The sequence below is a fragment of the Pteropus medius genome, unplaced genomic scaffold (assembly GCF_902729225.1).
Source record: "Pteropus medius unplaced genomic scaffold, Ma_sr-lr_union100, whole genome shotgun sequence".
Taxonomy (NCBI): Eukaryota; Metazoa; Chordata; class Mammalia; order Chiroptera; family Pteropodidae; genus Pteropus; species Pteropus medius.
In genome coordinates, this window is record NW_024352790.1 from 895772 (window position 1) to 912194 (window position 16423).

The 16423-nt window shown below is 37.0% G+C and overlaps 1 protein-coding gene across 4 annotated transcripts in view; it reads left to right on the forward strand.

Moving 5' to 3' along the window:
* Window positions 1–15771, forward strand: part of TMEM200A (transmembrane protein 200A) — a 61177-nt gene extending 45406 nt beyond the window's left edge. For 2 of the 4 annotated variants that reach the window (XM_039849913.1, XM_039849912.1), the window contains exon 2: window positions 12746–15771. In XM_039849913.1, coding sequence (XP_039705847.1) covers window positions 12762–14237 — 1476 coding nt within the window. In that variant the 5' untranslated portion in view covers window positions 12746–12761 and the 3' untranslated portion in view covers window positions 14238–15771. Of the gene's footprint in view, window positions 1–2300; window positions 2378–7744; window positions 7765–12745 lie in introns of those variants that run through there. The other 2 variants (XM_039849911.1, XM_039849910.1) reach the window with 2 other exon arrangements.
* The last annotated feature ends 652 nt before the right edge of the window (window positions 15772–16423 follow it).

Genomic DNA, 16423 nt, shown 5'->3' on the forward strand with positions numbered 1-16423 from the left:
TTATGAGAAGAAATTACTGAGATCACAAGTCACGCAGGGAGGGTTGGCTGGGGGAGCTATGATAGTGACCGGTGTCTCCATCATGTAAGACTTACAGATTTTACTGCTGAATTCAGTCTTCTGCTTGGGGCTTGCCGATAGAAATTCTGCTTCTTAGGTCTAAATCCCCAGTCTAAATTCATACAAGTCTATCTATGCTGTTCTTGTGGCTCACCTTCCCTCTGTTTTCTATGGTAGAGATTCCTCTCTGCCTCTCCGCTTTTCCTCCTCCCTTTTTTGAGGACACCTCTAGGATCATCTTCTTTATGAAACCTCTCCTGCTTCTTCTTACCTTTACCCTTACCCACTAAGGTCGCTGTCTCCTTTCGACCTTCTCTTCCCATGAATACTTCTGTCTTTGCACCTAGAATGCTTCTTGGTATTGGCTCATCTCCCTGCTTCTAGGCTCTCAGCCTGATAATAAGAACACAGAGGATTTTGGATTCACTTCAGAGCGCTGGCACATAGTTTGTGTTCAACCAGTATCTGTTGAATACAGAAATAAATTTTAAACATCACAGGCATGGATTCCTCAGATAAAGGAGCATAGAAGGTTGAAATTATTATAAGTGATGAACTGGATTAAAAGCAGCACAAGCAGAGCTAAATAGAGATGAGAGAGTGTCTGCTTTTCAATGTGAGCTAGAAATTTGAATCAATTATCAGCGTCCTTCTGGAAGAATTAGGAATGTTATTTGATTTACTTAATTACTTGATTTCATTATCTTATGCAGACTAAGGGAGCAAAAATAGTCCTCTTTATCATTCAGAAAGTAATACAAAAATCATTCAGACGCCCTATAAATATATGGTTTAAAGCAAAGAATATTGAAGCTTGGACGAGCTGAGCAATTATTTCAATTTTCTACATTATTTTCCTTTTGAAGATACAGCCAGTTTCAAAGTAGAGTAATGGCTACAGAACTTGAGTTGGAAGGCCTATAAAATTAAGTATTTTCTTGAACTCTTGGCTCATCGGTTTAAGGAGGATGTTGATAACTATTCTTCAGAATTGTGAGGATTTAATGAGTCAATATGTGAATAAGCCAATAAATATTTGATTAATGTCCAAGGAGTACAAGTAAGATCTGTGATTTAGTATATAACTACAGCAAATCTAAAAAAATGCTTAGAGTATTATAGTAAGTTATGTTTGTCTGCAGGTCTGATATCATTGGAGATCAAAAAGGTAAACAAATGCTAATGATTTGTTTTTGTTTTAAAAGCACACACATATCAAAACTCATTGTTATAACCCTACTGGTACCTGATTTTGATTTTCAAAAAATCAAGCTCGAAGGCATTTTTAAAATTCAGATTAAAGTCATGTGAAGTTATAGTGCAGTTCAACCTTGGCATAAATGTGTCTTAAATAAACCCCAGGGATGTTAGTGCCTTAAAGAAAAGTTCAATGTAAATATCCTTTCTTTAGGTTTAGATTAAGCAGGGAAAGGAAAACATGGGGTATTCTTAAGTGCAAGGGAGCAAGGACTGTCTCCTTCCCACCATCCCACCCACTCCCACCAAAGGCCTTACCCAACAGACCCTCACCCACTGGGATGACTCTTGGGTCTCTGTAGAGACAGGGCTGTGCTGCACACAAAGGATGACACAGAGTAAATGCAGGAAGCAGAACGGAGATTTAATTTTGGAGCTTGAAAATCAAATAAAATTCGGTCTTGCTTCTTCATCCTTATGAGGAGATAAATGTGCAAGTTAAGTGTAAGAACTCTTTCTGGAGCCCCAGTCCAGTTTCCCTCTCATAATGAATCTGAAGATGTCTAGCCTCTGCGGCTGCATGCTTTATGAAAATGATAATTCCGAGGTTGCAGGATATTCTCAAAAAGAAGCCTGTTTCCCTAAGTGAATCAAAGTTGTAAGGTGAGAGTAACTGAAGGTCATTGGTGAGAACTGAGCTTTGGGGAAAGAAAGCTGCACTCTCTTTGAAGGCCAGAAGGGAGCTGTGTAAGTCAGGATGACCCAGCACAGATAAAATTTGGTGATTCTGACAGAGGATTTGCTTTACAATGAAATGCACAGCATTATTCTTGAGCATATTCTAGATATAAATTTCTTAAAGGCAGATACAAATTCTTAATTCATCCTGTAATTTACTTTGTACCCAATAAATGCATGTGTTGCCCAGGTGGGTAGAATTATTTTCTGTGCTCAAGATTATGATGTCTCATAAGTAAGTGCTTCTTTTCTGAATTTGTGATTTAATCTAGTTAGTGATTTTAGTCATTTTCTTTTTTCTCTAGTTCTGCATTTTTGCCTGAAAACATGACACATGTTTTTACCATGAGCAAGCCCACCTAATTACCCAAATGTGTATCAGGTTGGTCTGCTTTTTATTCTGTTTTCCAAACTTCAGCATCCTTTTTTTTGCTCTGTATTTAGTTAAGAGTTCCAAAGTGGAAATGAAGTAAGAGCCGTGTATACTTCTGACAAAAAGATGAATAGTACGGTTACATATAAAGTGAGCATTCTGCTGCCTCTCACCCACAGCCTCTCTCTCTAAGCAGAAGCCCTGTTAAGGGTAGTGGTGTCTTCCACACCCTGTCAGTACATATCTAAACATGCATTCTGTATGTTCGACATAAACAGGATCCTACTGTTTACTTCTCTTCTAAAATCTCCAAATATAATGTGGCCATTTTTTGTTATTGGCATGTATTACTCCTTTTAAATATCTTATAATATTCCATTATAGGGATGCAGCATAATTGAGTTAGCCAACTTTCTATTGATGGGCATCCAAATTGTTCCCATTACTATTAGCACTGAATGCATACTTTTATGGATAGGTCTACAAATCTTTCTAAAGGCTGTATTCATAGAGATGAAATGGGGTCAGGGAGTGGAGAAGATGGGCATTTAAACTTTTGAAAGTCATTCTCAAATAAATCTCAAAAAAGTGCCAATTTGTCCTCTCACTGATAACTTATTAGAGTTTATTTCCTTACACCTTACCAGTAATGGGCATAACCAATCATTCTTTTTTTTTTTTTTCATTTTTGTCTATTAGTGAAGTTATATCTTTAGTTTTGAAATTGCTTTAGTTAGAATTTCTTTGCTTACTGTTTTCATTTGTTAAATGGACATTTGTATTTTTTCTTCTATGAATTGATATTAATGTCTTTGGTCCATTTTTCTCTTGGATCACCATCTTGTGCAGGAATTACCAGTGAAGCAAACCATTATAAAGTATAACAGATATTAAAAACTAAAAATATCTCAGGCATAATCCAAAAATACCCTTCTCTAGCAGAAAGAGGCAACATGCATGTATGGTGTTTTGGAGACATGGTTTTATCCTCTGTTGCTGTTAGGTTAAGCCTCCCTTGAAATCGTTTATACTGCTAAGCATTCTTTCCAGTCTTTCTTATATTCCTGATATTTTATGCATTCTTCTCAATTTTTTCCTTTTAGCTATTGTGAGTCAGGATTTGGTAGATGATTCAGTAATCTCAGCAATCCCAAGAAACAATTCCTGTCCTTATATAATTTTTTTTTTTTAAGAAGCGCTGGAAAGACGTAAAGACCTATAAGAAAATATGTAATTGCTCATCATTTCAGATGGCTAATGTTTGCAATAATTTCTATAATTTTCTCCCTAGTCCGTTTCTTCTTCTCTTCCTCTGCTTCTTCTTCTCTTCCTCTGCTTCTTCCTTCTTTTCTGACTTTTACCTGCTTTTTTTCTTCACTTCCTCTGTGTTCCTTACCAGCTCCGCTCTGAGTCAATTAATTTTTTCTTTTTGATTTCTGATTAAAAACTCTAAATAAAGCAGGCATTAATTGGTACTTCTTCAGTGATGAATCAGTAGGTGCTCCCATTATATTCAGGAGGCACCATCAGTTGGAAAACTTTATAAGAAATTTGATTTATAGTGTGTGACTGTGGATTAAAAGATGACACAGTTCATTGCTAATTTATATGGTGTTTTTCTCTGGTGAGTGATGGTTTCTTATTTGCAGTAGAGAAGAGAGTAAGACCTTTTGCATCCTTAACAGTATTGGCAAGGCTGGGTAACATGCAAAACTGATTGGCTTACATAGAGTCTCACTTTCCAGTGTTATCTCCATGAACATGGTCACCATACCTCTAAGCAAAGTTCCCATATATGTTCTCCTGCAGAGGAGAGATCGCTATAAAAAGTCCAATTTGTGACTTTAAATGTTTTAGCTTTTTATCTAGGAATATATCAATTAATCGCCTGCATTTTAGTAAATATTTGACTTCTTTAGGGGTAGCTTCTTTACACCAATTTCAAGTCAACATCCTACCAGGAAATACAGTGAACAGGGAGTTTGACAGTCATTGAAAGAGCTTGTTCAGAATTGAAGAATTAGGGTATAGGGTGGGAAGCATATTTCTACTTTAGGGGGAAATGGGCTTCTAATTTCTTCTGTTCCTGCAAAAAATGTCTCCCACTGGGTCTCAGCAGGATTTTTTTCTAACAGCTCATTATGGGTCTGTTATTTGGCCTCCTGAAGACTTTTGTGTTTTGTGGGCTTCATGGTTTTTAGTCCTTGGAGAGCAGTTGTTCCTTGTCATTGTTACACAGCTCATAATTGGTTTAGGCCCATATTTTACAGTTTGTCAAGCTGGCAGGTTTAGAAGGTTAGTAAAAAAGGACATATATGGTATAGATTTCCAAGTGCATTCTCTGCTCCTAGCATTTTCCACATGCTTAGGATATACTTGATCATAAAGCATATTTTATGTCTAATGATTTGACTATCATTCTGCTAATTATCAAAAATTTCTGTATGTCTCTTTAGTTCCAGCATTCATGTGAATGTAAAACTATACTGAATATTAAGAAACTGTTTTTTCCAAGGCAGACTAACAAAGACCTTCAGAATGTACATAAAAACATAGCTTAAATTTCTTGTCATAAACTTAATATTTTGCACATTTTCACTTTATATCACTTTATGGCTTCTTCTCTAGTCGCTATATTCCCAAGCCTCATATTCCTCTTTGTTTTCAGTGTTTTATGGCCAAGTGCCCCAATGGAAACATAATGGTGTAATCAATTAGATTACTCAAGCAATTGATTTAGTGGCATCATTAAGAGAAGTAAAAACATCAGACGAACTGGTTTGGGTTTTCCTACCTTGTTTTTATTATTGCTATTATTTTTCTCACAAATCTCCAAATCTGAAGATATGGAATGAATTAAAAAGAAAAAGAAAGTTATGATTTATTCTTCTATAATGAATTTCCCACCTGTCTCTCTCTTTTATAAACTCAAGTCTTCTTTGCAACTACCAAATTATTAATGTTTTACCACTAAAATACACAGACTCCACTCAATAGTTTTGGACTCCAAATCTCAGTACAAACTTGCAGTCATAATTTTCTTTCCAGAGTCAGTGAGCCATCATTAATTATTTAACTTAATATATTAAAATATATTTTTGGTTTGCCTAGCCGAGCAATGAAGGAGTTAATAATACCAAGCAATAAAGAGTTAATAATAATAGCTATTGTTTATTGAGAAATTAATATAATCAACACTGTAGTGAATATTTTATATATATATTACTTTATTTTATCCTTAAAAAGACCTTAAAATCAGACACATCTGACATTACTAATGTAGATGTTCGTTCCCAGACACTGAGCTGTGATCTGCATTCATTATTTCCTTTGCTTTACAACAACCCCATAGATACTGTTACTGTCCTTGTTTACAGAAGAGGGAACTGAAGCTCCAAGAGGTAGAGTCAATTGTTCAAGTGTATTGTTAAGGAGAAAACCACAGACCCGAAATGGAGTCACATGTGTTAAAAGCCTATAATCTCATTTCAGTTTTGACCTTCACCAGAAGTGTAATCTTCATCAGTCAGTCTAGACTTTTCAGGTAACCGCCAGTGAGGTAATCTGTCACGTGGGCCCTACCCATCCCCTTCATAAGAATAGGCAATCTGCGTGATAAACCCCCTCGCTTTTCCCTTCCTCTTCAAAAGTGATTTTGACCTAAAAATAATCCTTTCTTTGGCTAATAGCTCTCTTGCCTCACTTTTCTTCCTATAAAAACCTTCCACACTGTACAACTCCTCAGAGTTCCCTTCTAGTTGTAGATGGGATGCTGCTCAATTTATAAATCACTTAATAAACCAATTAGAGAGCTTCAAATTTGCTCTATTGAATTTTGTGCTTTAACAGTGGCTAATAAGTAGTGTATAGGGATTCAAAATGCCCTAAGTCTTCTGCAATACTATATAATGTCTATTAAAGAAGGTTTTGCCATATTACAGGTGGAGAGACTAAGATATGAAGAGTTTAAAACAACTTGGCCAGGGCTGTGTGGCTATCAAGTGATGAAGCAAAAATGTGACCCCTGTCTCTTTGATTCCAGTGTCCATATGCAAAACCATTATGCTACACATTAAAAAATATTTCTATTCTAATTTTTTAAACTCTAATATAATCGAACTATTAGTCACCCATAGGCATTTCTATTTCAATTCTGATAAAGATATAGATTAGAAATCTTTTTCTAAAAATTTAAAATGTCTTTACTGGGAAGAAAGTCTTAAAACTATTCTAGCTTAAACAGGAAATACTTCCATCTGTCACATTTGTGGATACTGCATGGGTTTTTGTATAACATTTTTGTTTAGTCCTGAAGGTATAGATTAATTTTTACTTCCTTTTGGCAGATAGCCTCACATTCTGGCAAATTTTTAAACCTCGAGATAAGAATAAAAATTTAAACATGTAAGTAAGATAGTGTCAAATATATTAAAAATAATTGGCACACTGTAAGTGAGAAGATAAAGAGAAATCATAAGGCAAAGATCCTCCTGAAACAATCAGAGACAAAGATGAATTAGAATCTGGCTGCATGGCAAACTCCTACTGATGGCACCAAGCATCCATGAACTGTTGCCACCTCCAGGAAGCCTCTCTGATTCTTCCATATAGAATAGAAGAGCATTCATCAGTGTTACCGTAATCATAGTAATCGATTTGTTCCTTTTTAAATGTGTACTTTGTTTTCCCACTGGACACCAGACTCCTTAAAATCAAGGACCAGGTTTTATTAACTTTGTGTCCTAGCATCTAGCATATTTCAGTGATAAAATTTAAGCCAGTTCCCAGTCAACAGATAAATTTGCTGAGTACTTATTACATTCCAGGCATGATTTGAGGCATTGGGCTGGCATGAAAAACAATAGAAAGGAATATTTCACCCAAAAGGAACATTGAATGGGGAGTCTGAAAACTTGAATTCCAATCCTTTTCTTTCTGCTAATTCATTGTTGGATTTTTTACTGCATTTCTGGCTGTTAGTTGACTAAAAGGAATGTCTGATTCAAAAACTTCTAAAGTCTCTCCACTCTGCATATATAAGGGTGTGAATGCATCTGGAACCACGTCTGATATGTAGTAGTCTCACAGTTTGGTCAGGAGAGCACCTAAGTGTAAAGGAATAAACTTCCATGAGGGTATGGGTACTAAAAAACAGTATGAGTTAGTACTATGAAACGCAAATTTCAGAATGTGCTTAAGCTTGTAAGAAGGGTAGAGGACAACAGTAATAAGGCTTTTAAAATTGTTACTGGAGCAAAAATAGGAGAGGATATGCTTGTTAGAAGGGATGCTGCAGTGTTAACACATGACACATAAGGCAGAAATCTCAGTCAAGGAGGAAGTTTTTGGCTGAAGGGTAGAATTAACATGGTCCAGTGGGAAGATGAGCCAGGTGGGTGAGTAGACGGTAATAGAGTGCTTAAATGAGTTCAAGAGTTTACATCTGCAGTGATAAAGGTAATGAATGTGATTGGATTTCTACTAATGATTTCTGAGATCCGTGATGGATGGGTAAGGTGGCACAAGACTAGAGATAGCCCAGTAGGATCTTGGTGTGTACAATGAAGAAGGTGTGTTCTGCAAGTTTTCAACTGGTAATCTTATTAACGAATGCTAGCAAAATTGTGACTGTTTTTTGAACACTGGGAATGAAAAATAGGATGATTAGTATGCACCCAAAAGTTAACCCAATCTATTAATTTTTTTTTTTTATTTGTCAACAGAACATATGCATATCTGTCTTTTAGTTTGGCTTTTGAAAAAATCATGATTTTTTTGGAGAATATGGAAATCGAGTGTTGCTGACCCTCTTGTTAGGTTTATTTATAACTAGTCGAATGCCCCCTTGAGAAGATAATTGCTGATCATTATATTCTTCAGGCCAGGAAACATATTTTGAGCCCTGTATCTACTGTACTTCCTACCAGACATCAGTTTTCGCTAATTACATGAATGAATATCAACACAAATTAACAATGCCCACCTAGGAAGAGGTCTCAAGTTCGAAAAGTTTGGATGAAGCTTTGGATCTAGAGACCGATAAGCAAAAAACTCTGTGTTCAAGTTAACAAAATGAAAGTCAGTGTAGTAAAATTCTTTGTTTGGATCTTGGACGAAATAAGTCCCAACCCAGCCCTATCAGGGATGGTAGAGAGCAAAGAGGAGGAGTGTGGAGGCGGGGATGACCCGTCCTCAGTCTGCACCTTCACCTGCCAAAGGGAGTCTAAACAATGTGAGTCCTGCTGCTCTCCCAGGAACAGGCCCCCATGGTTTTTCCCATGTGGTCAGTGTGTTCTGAGGAATGGCAGTTGGTTCATTCATAGTTACAGTTTTAAAGGCAAAGAGCCCTCTTCAGGATCTGGTGTTCTGATGGAAACATGAATCAAAATGAAAACTGACAGGAAAAGAAAACCTCAGTGAAAGCAAATTTGGAAGACTGTCCCTATCTCAAATTCTATAAGAGCACAGGCTCTGGAGTCACCCCCGAGCTGTGTGACCTTAAGCAAATTACTTAAACTCTCTGAGCCTCAGTCTTCTCATCTGTGAAATAGAGGACATAATGCTTATATCCACTTCCAGAACCATTGTGAGAATAAATATATTCTCATACCCAAAGCACTTAGAATAGTGTTTGACCATAAGCAATGTGTGTGTTAGCTTTCATACTGTTATTGTTATTATTAAAACTTAGAAGAGTGCTATAGTTTGTTACAATAAGGAGACTATAGTCAACAGGGTCCCTATCCGCCCCATAAAATGATAAATGTGTAGGATGTGGCTTTGCAGCATAAATAAAAAAGTAGATTTAGGCTGTTATTGCATATAGTGAACACGTTAGACCAAGTCGACATTGCGGTTTGAAGATGCAGAGGCCTGTGCATTCGCTCCCTCCTAGTTGTACAGTTCCACTAGGCTTCTTATTGCAAATCTGCCTTTAGCATCCTCACGCTGTTTCCCAACATCAGTCCTGCTTTACTGCTTCAGTCTACAAACCGAAATTAATTTTCCTAAGATAACGATGACAATATTTGTGTCTTACACCAGCTCTATTTGGTATAAGTGTAAAATTCAATCATTTAGGAATGATACTTCCTAATTTCCAAGACCTGGCCTTGCTTTCTTTTCAAGCCTGGCCTGGTTTCCTCCCTCAGTGCTGAGCTGTGTGCTAAAAGGCTGGTCAGAGCTCTGTTCTCCAGCCTTTCTCTCTCTTGACCTTACCTAAAATGCTGTTCACTTGATTTTTTCCTGTAATGAATAAAAGAATGCTATTGCCTGCATGAAACTTGTTGTAAAGGTCCCTCTAACTGAAATTTTCATTCTAGGTGTCATCTCATTCTGTTTTAGGTAGATATACTGCCTTCTTCATTAAGTTCCGAGTTCTTTGAAGCAGTGACTGAGTGTGTGCACCTTTGCCTTCCCACTCGGGGCTGGGTCCCTGAGTCACAGTAGAGGCTCACTTAGAGTTGAATTGCCTCCAATGGAATTAAAGGAGGACAGGGGCTCCCAACCTGAGTTTGCTAATCCTTGGGAGTGTGGGTGCCCTTGCCCGGGTCTGGCCAGCCAGCATAGACTGAGTGAAGAAGCCGTGCGATCCTTTCATTTCCCCTACCCTATTCTTTGTTTCTAAACTTCTCCAGGAGTATTTTCTCCTTTCATTTTTTAAGTAAACTTTCACAGTCTTAAACTGACATTTCATTTTCTTTGTGTCTAGTCTAACTTGCTTTGCTTGCTCACAAAGGAGCCCAGTCCTGCTCACTCTCCTTCTATCCCCATCTGTCTTTCTCAAAATATGGATTTTTTTCTCTTTCAGTCCCCTTTCCTCTGTCAGCCTCAGGAATAGAAAACGGCACTGCCTGCAGAAAATGTTTTAACAAATGGAGGAGGACTAAGAATCTGTATGGAATAGTAATTCACAGTGGATTTTAAACCAGATGAAATCCTTTTTCTGGTTTAAAATCCACTGTGAATTACTATTCCATACAGATGGAATAGCCCTTATTTTCATTCTACTGAGAAGGATTTTAGACTAAATCGTAATCCTGCCATATGGGAATAACTGAGTTAGATGGCTGCTCTCTAATCTAAGCATTTTATTCAAACATTTAAAACAGTTTTGGTTTAAGAAAACATAGGCCGACACTAAGTTTTGTTTTAGCCAAGGTTTGGGAGAAGTTCTAGACTTCAGTATGTATATTTTGATAAATTTCATAGACTAGAGCTATGGGTTATAGTATAGTTTGTTCTTCCAACATTAAATTATTTTAATCCTAGTTATAACTCCAATGAAAGCAGGATTTATTCACCAGCTTGTTCAGCTAGCTAAAACTGTAGATGCCATCTACAGCCCTGTTATTTAAACACAAGTCAGAAATCATAAATAAGAATTCAAAAAGAAAGCTTGGCTTTGCAAGACAAGATTTGATGCTGTGAAGAAACACTCTCAGAAATTTCCCAGAGACCTTTGGGTTTTAAAATATCCTCTGTTTCCTACCTGATTTGGCAGCTTGAGAACTATTCATTACAAATAATGACAAATATTTTACCAACTCATATATCACTGCTTTTTGTTTTGATATTAATTTCGTTTATGCTTTTAACTAAGAAATTTAGTATAGTAATATGATGGTTATTCGGCAAATCTCAGGAGAAGAATTACTTACTCCCTTACTGAGCATTTTAGCAAATATTTCCTGTTTGAGCTACTATATTGAATGCCTCTGATAATAAAAATGTGAATTAAACTTAATGTTTGACCATAAGACATGGGAGAACTAAGACATTATAATATGGCGAGTGCCACAGAAAACTTGCTAAAATGCTCTGAGAGATGAAAGCTCACGTGGGTTTTGCTGAGTCAGTCAGAGAAGGCTTTGTAAAGGAGGTGGAATATGAGCTTTGATGACTAGCCAGATGTTAATATGTGAGATTGAGGGGGTGGGTAAAGGAAGGTCTAGATGGATGGAACATTATTAACAAAATCTCGGAAACAGTATAATAAGGAGTACAGAGAATATTATGTAATATTATGTCTTAGTTTTATGTAAATGGAAGGGAGCAGTTAGAGATAAAGCTAAATTCTATGGGTTCGAAATCCCAGATTAAACTTTGGTAGGTAGTGGGAAATATTTTATCCATTATTCCATTCTTTAAACAACTTCAGAGCTGCGTTTTGGGGTAATTAATCTGCTGTCAGCATGTAAGCTTGATTGTGGAGGAAGAGAAGTTGGAGTTTGGAAGACCGGGAGGTTATTATAATGGTCTAGTAAGAGTTAGTAAGAGCTGCCCTAGGCTGGGAAGAGTAGGTTGGAACGAAGGGGTAGAATCGAGAGCCATTTTGTAGTGAAAATTACTAGGGCTTAGAACCTGATTGGAGGATAAGAGGAAGAAGAAAGGGAGAAGTTAAAGATGACTATGAAGAGTTAAGCCTGAGAACTGACACCATTCAAAAAGTCAAGTATTGCTGGTAGAATGTGAGTTCAGCTTTGCTAGTGGTGCATGAATGCGCATATGTTCCCCCATGGTGAGTTGGAAATGTGAAATTGAAACTCAGGCTATGATTTGAAATATAGACTTGGGACTCATTAGCATAAAGGAGATGGTGGAAGATGTAGGAGTGGATATGAGTGTCGAGGGAGAGTATAAAGGGAAGATGGCCAAGGACAGCATCCTCAGGGGAAGGTAGTCTACTTTTAGGTGAGAGAAGATGAGCCAAAATTGAAATAGTGAGGTTAGGGAAGAGGCAGGAAGGCTTAACATTATGAAAGACTGGACAAGAGTTTCAAGAAAGGAAGGATCAGTAATATCCATGGAAATAGAGAAATAAGGAAGATGAGAATTGAGAGGAAGAAATTAAATGTGGTAGTTAAGAGTTTATTGGTGACTTTTACAAGAGTGATCTTAGCTCACAACAGTGAGATGCCAGAACGTATTCTCTTTTTTAAGTCTATGGTTTGTTTATTTTGGGCCTCTTAAGTATACAGATATTTCCATTTCTTTAAAATAATGCAGATAATGAGGTGTGTGTGTGTGTGTGTGTGTGTGTGTGTGTGTGTGTCTATGAGATATAGAGGAGCAAGAGTGTGCGTGAGCATGCCTTAGGACCAGGGGACTATTTTATATAATAAGTGATAAAATTATTTAAGTAAAATATATCTCGAGCTGACATTTTATTAACAGTAGAAAAACTAATTCAGCCAAAAAATGAAATTTCCAGGATTTAAATTAGCCAATAAATAAAACTTCTACCCAGACTAGGTTAATTAAAAATTTTTTTTTCTGCTCCATTTCATTACTTAAAACAAAAATATATAAATAATTGTTGAGTTGATGAGCATACTCCAGAACACATTTATATTATCATCTTTCCTTTCTTTTCAGAGTAAAAGAACAAGCTATGATAGCCACTGGTGGAGTGATAACTGGCCTGGCCGCCTTGAAAAGGCAAGACTCTGCCAGATCACAGCATCATGTCAACCTCAGCCCATCACCTGCTGCTCAAGAGAAGAAACCAGTCAGGCGTCGGCCTCGGGCCGATGTTGTGGTTGTTCGAGGAAAAATTCGGCTTTATTCTCCATCTGGATTTTTCCTCATTTTAGGAGTGCTAATCTCTATTGTAGGAATTGCAATGGCAGTCCTTGGATATTGGCCCCAAAAAGAACATTTTATCGATGCTGAGACAACATTGTCTACAAACGAAACTCAGGTCATTCGGAACCAAGGTGGTGTGGTGGTTCGCTTCTTTGAGCAGCACTTACATTCTGATAAAATGAAAATGCTGGGCCCTTTCACAATGGGAATTGGCATTTTCATTTTCATTTGTGCTAATGCCATTCTTCATGAGAATCGTGACAAAGAAACCAAAATTATACACATGAGGGACATCTATTCTACAGTCATTGACATCCACACGCTAAGAATCAAGGAGCAAAAACATATAAATGGCATCTATACCGGTTTGATGGGAGAAATGGAAGTAAAACAGAATGGGAGCTCCTGTGCTTCGAGACTGGCAGCAAATACCATTGCCTCTTTTTCAGGTTTTAGGAGCAGTTTTCGGGTGGACAGCTCTGTTGAGGAGGATGAACTTGTGCTAAATGAAAGCAAGAGTTTTGGGCATCTTATGCCACCTTTGCTCTCTAACAGCTCTGTCTCTGTCTTTGGCCTCTATCCACCTTCTTCCCAGACAACTGATGATAAGACCAACGGCCCTAAGAAATGTGAAACCAAGTCAATCGTGTCGTCATCCATCAGTGCTTTTACATTGCCTGTGATCAAACTTAATAACTGTGTTATTGATGAGCCCAGTATAGATAACATCACCGAGGATGCCGAGAACCTCAAAAGTAGGTCAAGGAATTTGTCCATGGATTCCCTGGTGGTCCCTTTGCCCAAAACCAGTGAGTCCTTCCAGCCAGTCGGCATGGCACTCCCACGGAATAATTCCATTGGGGAGTCACTGTCAAGTCAGTACAAGTCCTCTGTGGCCCTTGGGCCTACAGCTGGACAGCTCTTGTCTCCTGGGGCTGCTAGAAGACAGTTTGGGTCCAACACATCTCTGAATTTGCTCTCATCACATTCAAAATCCCTAGACTTAGACCGAGGTCCCTCCACCCTGACTGTTCAGGCAGAACAGCGGAAGCATCCAAGTTGGCCTCGGTTGGATCGAAGTAACAGCAAAGGATATATGAAACTAGAGAACAAAGAGGACCCGATGGAAAGGTTGCTTGTGCCCCAAGCTGTAATCAAAAAAGACTTTACCAATAAGGAGAAGCTTCTTATGATTTCAAGATCTCACAATAATTTGAGTTTTGAACATGATGAGTTTTTGAGTAATAACCTAAAGCGGGGAACTTCTGAAACAAGGTTTTAATGTTAAAAAATATATCATTTTACAAGGCTATATATTTTAAAACTATTTTCACCAATGTTACCTTGTCAAAAGCATTGGTTATAAGCCTTTTTAATCAAATGGTTCGTAGTATATTAGGCCTGGCTGCTTAATTCTGTGATGGAGATAGTTGTATTTTGGGTTACTAAGATTGTAGTACTCTATATTATCACATATGATTTTATTTTTTCCATTCTTTTGAAAGCATGATATCTTTTATTAATATGAGTACAAAATTCTTTCATCCAAATTAAAGCTCCTTTTCTTTATCTTTAAGTTCTGTCATTGATGATCATATTCATAGAATGAAGTGTCCAGTTCGGAAAAGTTAGGGTACCAAAGGGTGGATTACAATTACCAAATTCAGGCCAAAGCCTCAATATATATTTATAAATGAGTGTGAGTGCAAATCTTAAGTGTGATTTTCTGAATAATTACTTTTATATACGATTGGTTAGATTATTTAAAAGGAATAAGATCTAGCTTCTGTGCAAGCTAAATAATATAAATTGGTTTAATTCTGTGTGAGCTAATTGATATGAATTGGTTTTGTTGGTAGGTAAGTAGTATTTTTTCCAACATCTGTTCTATTTTAGTGATATTTTCTTAAGAGACCATGTATTCAAGAGCCATGGCTGAGGATGCAAGATATTCTTAGGAGTAAATAATCAAAATGTGATCACCTATAACTTTAGATATTCAGAATCGAAGTTTCTTTGTGACTGACTTGAAAAAAATGAATGGACCAATTTAGTTTTTAGAAATGCTACCTTGAAATAATTTTATTCAGAAAGAAAATGTTGACTAATGAATAAAAATGTGTTATATGCTAGTTAATGCTAATTAGTCTCGGTACCTATTGCTAGCCATCTCTATTATCATCCAGTATCCACTCATTCTTATGTCCTTATTTTCCTCCAATATATTTTAGATCTTGTTATTTGGCAAATAATCATCTAACCTTGACTTTTCTTTTTATCTTTGCATATCACTAGCTTGGTGGTTCAAGAAAATTTGGTCGTTGATAAATTGCCTTGAAATATACCTTGTGCTGGAAAGCCTTAGGATGACTCCAAAGACTTTCATATGGCATAAAACAGTTTCAGGATTGTAGTTCTCAGTTATTGAAGATAATAAATATTAAAATGATGTTTCCATCATAAAACTTTCATGTTTTCCATTAGGGTAACATAATTTTAAGAATTGTTTAATGGACTACTCAGGAAACTTTACAGGCTTTTTCCAATGCCTAAACATTTCTGAACATCAGTATTGCAGTTGTTGAAGAAGAGAAGATAAATTTCCATTTGTTGGTCCCCACAATTCCACCTTGTGTTGGTGTCACGAATTTTCCTGAATTGAGGCACAGTGTTATTTGTTAGAACATCAAGCCTGTGTATAATAGAGTGGGCTCAGTATTTTACTACATAGCATTTAATAAACCTCCGTTCTTAATAGAAATTTGTGTTCTTCATACATGTTATTACTTTTTAAATAAAATGTAAAGTTCTGTTTATTGTTTTTCAAATTTTCGATTACATTCTACTGAAGGTGCTTGATACATGAATTGGGTGCTGTGGCTTTTGGCTTTTTTTATTTTGCTTCTGTTAGATTAGAGAGCTAGGTCTATTCACCTATTTAATTAGGCTATTTTCATGTTTTGTACCGTTGGTGTGATGGTTAATTTTATGTGTCAAATTGACTGGGCTAAGGGATGCCCACATTTCTAGAAGTGTTTGTGAGGATGTTTACAGAAAAGATTAGCCTTTGAATCCATGACAGTGAAGGAGATAGCCCACATTAATTCTGGTGAACATCATCTAATCTATTTAATCTGTTGATGGCCTGAATAGAACCAGAAAGCAGAGGAAGGCAAATTTGCTCTCTGTGCTTGAGATGAGACATTTGTCTTCTCTTGCCCTTGAATATCAATGCTCCTAGTCCTTGGGCCTTCGGACTTGGACTGGGGTTTACATCATTGGCTACCTGGTTCTCAGGCCTTCAGGTCTGGACTCGAACTCCACCACCTGCTTTCCTGGGCTTCTTTAGTTTGCAGATGACAGATCATGGGACTTCTCAGCCTCCATAATCACGTGAGCCAATCCTTTATAACAGTCTCCCTCTATATATCCTATTGGTTCAGTTTCTCTGGAGAACCCTGACTAATA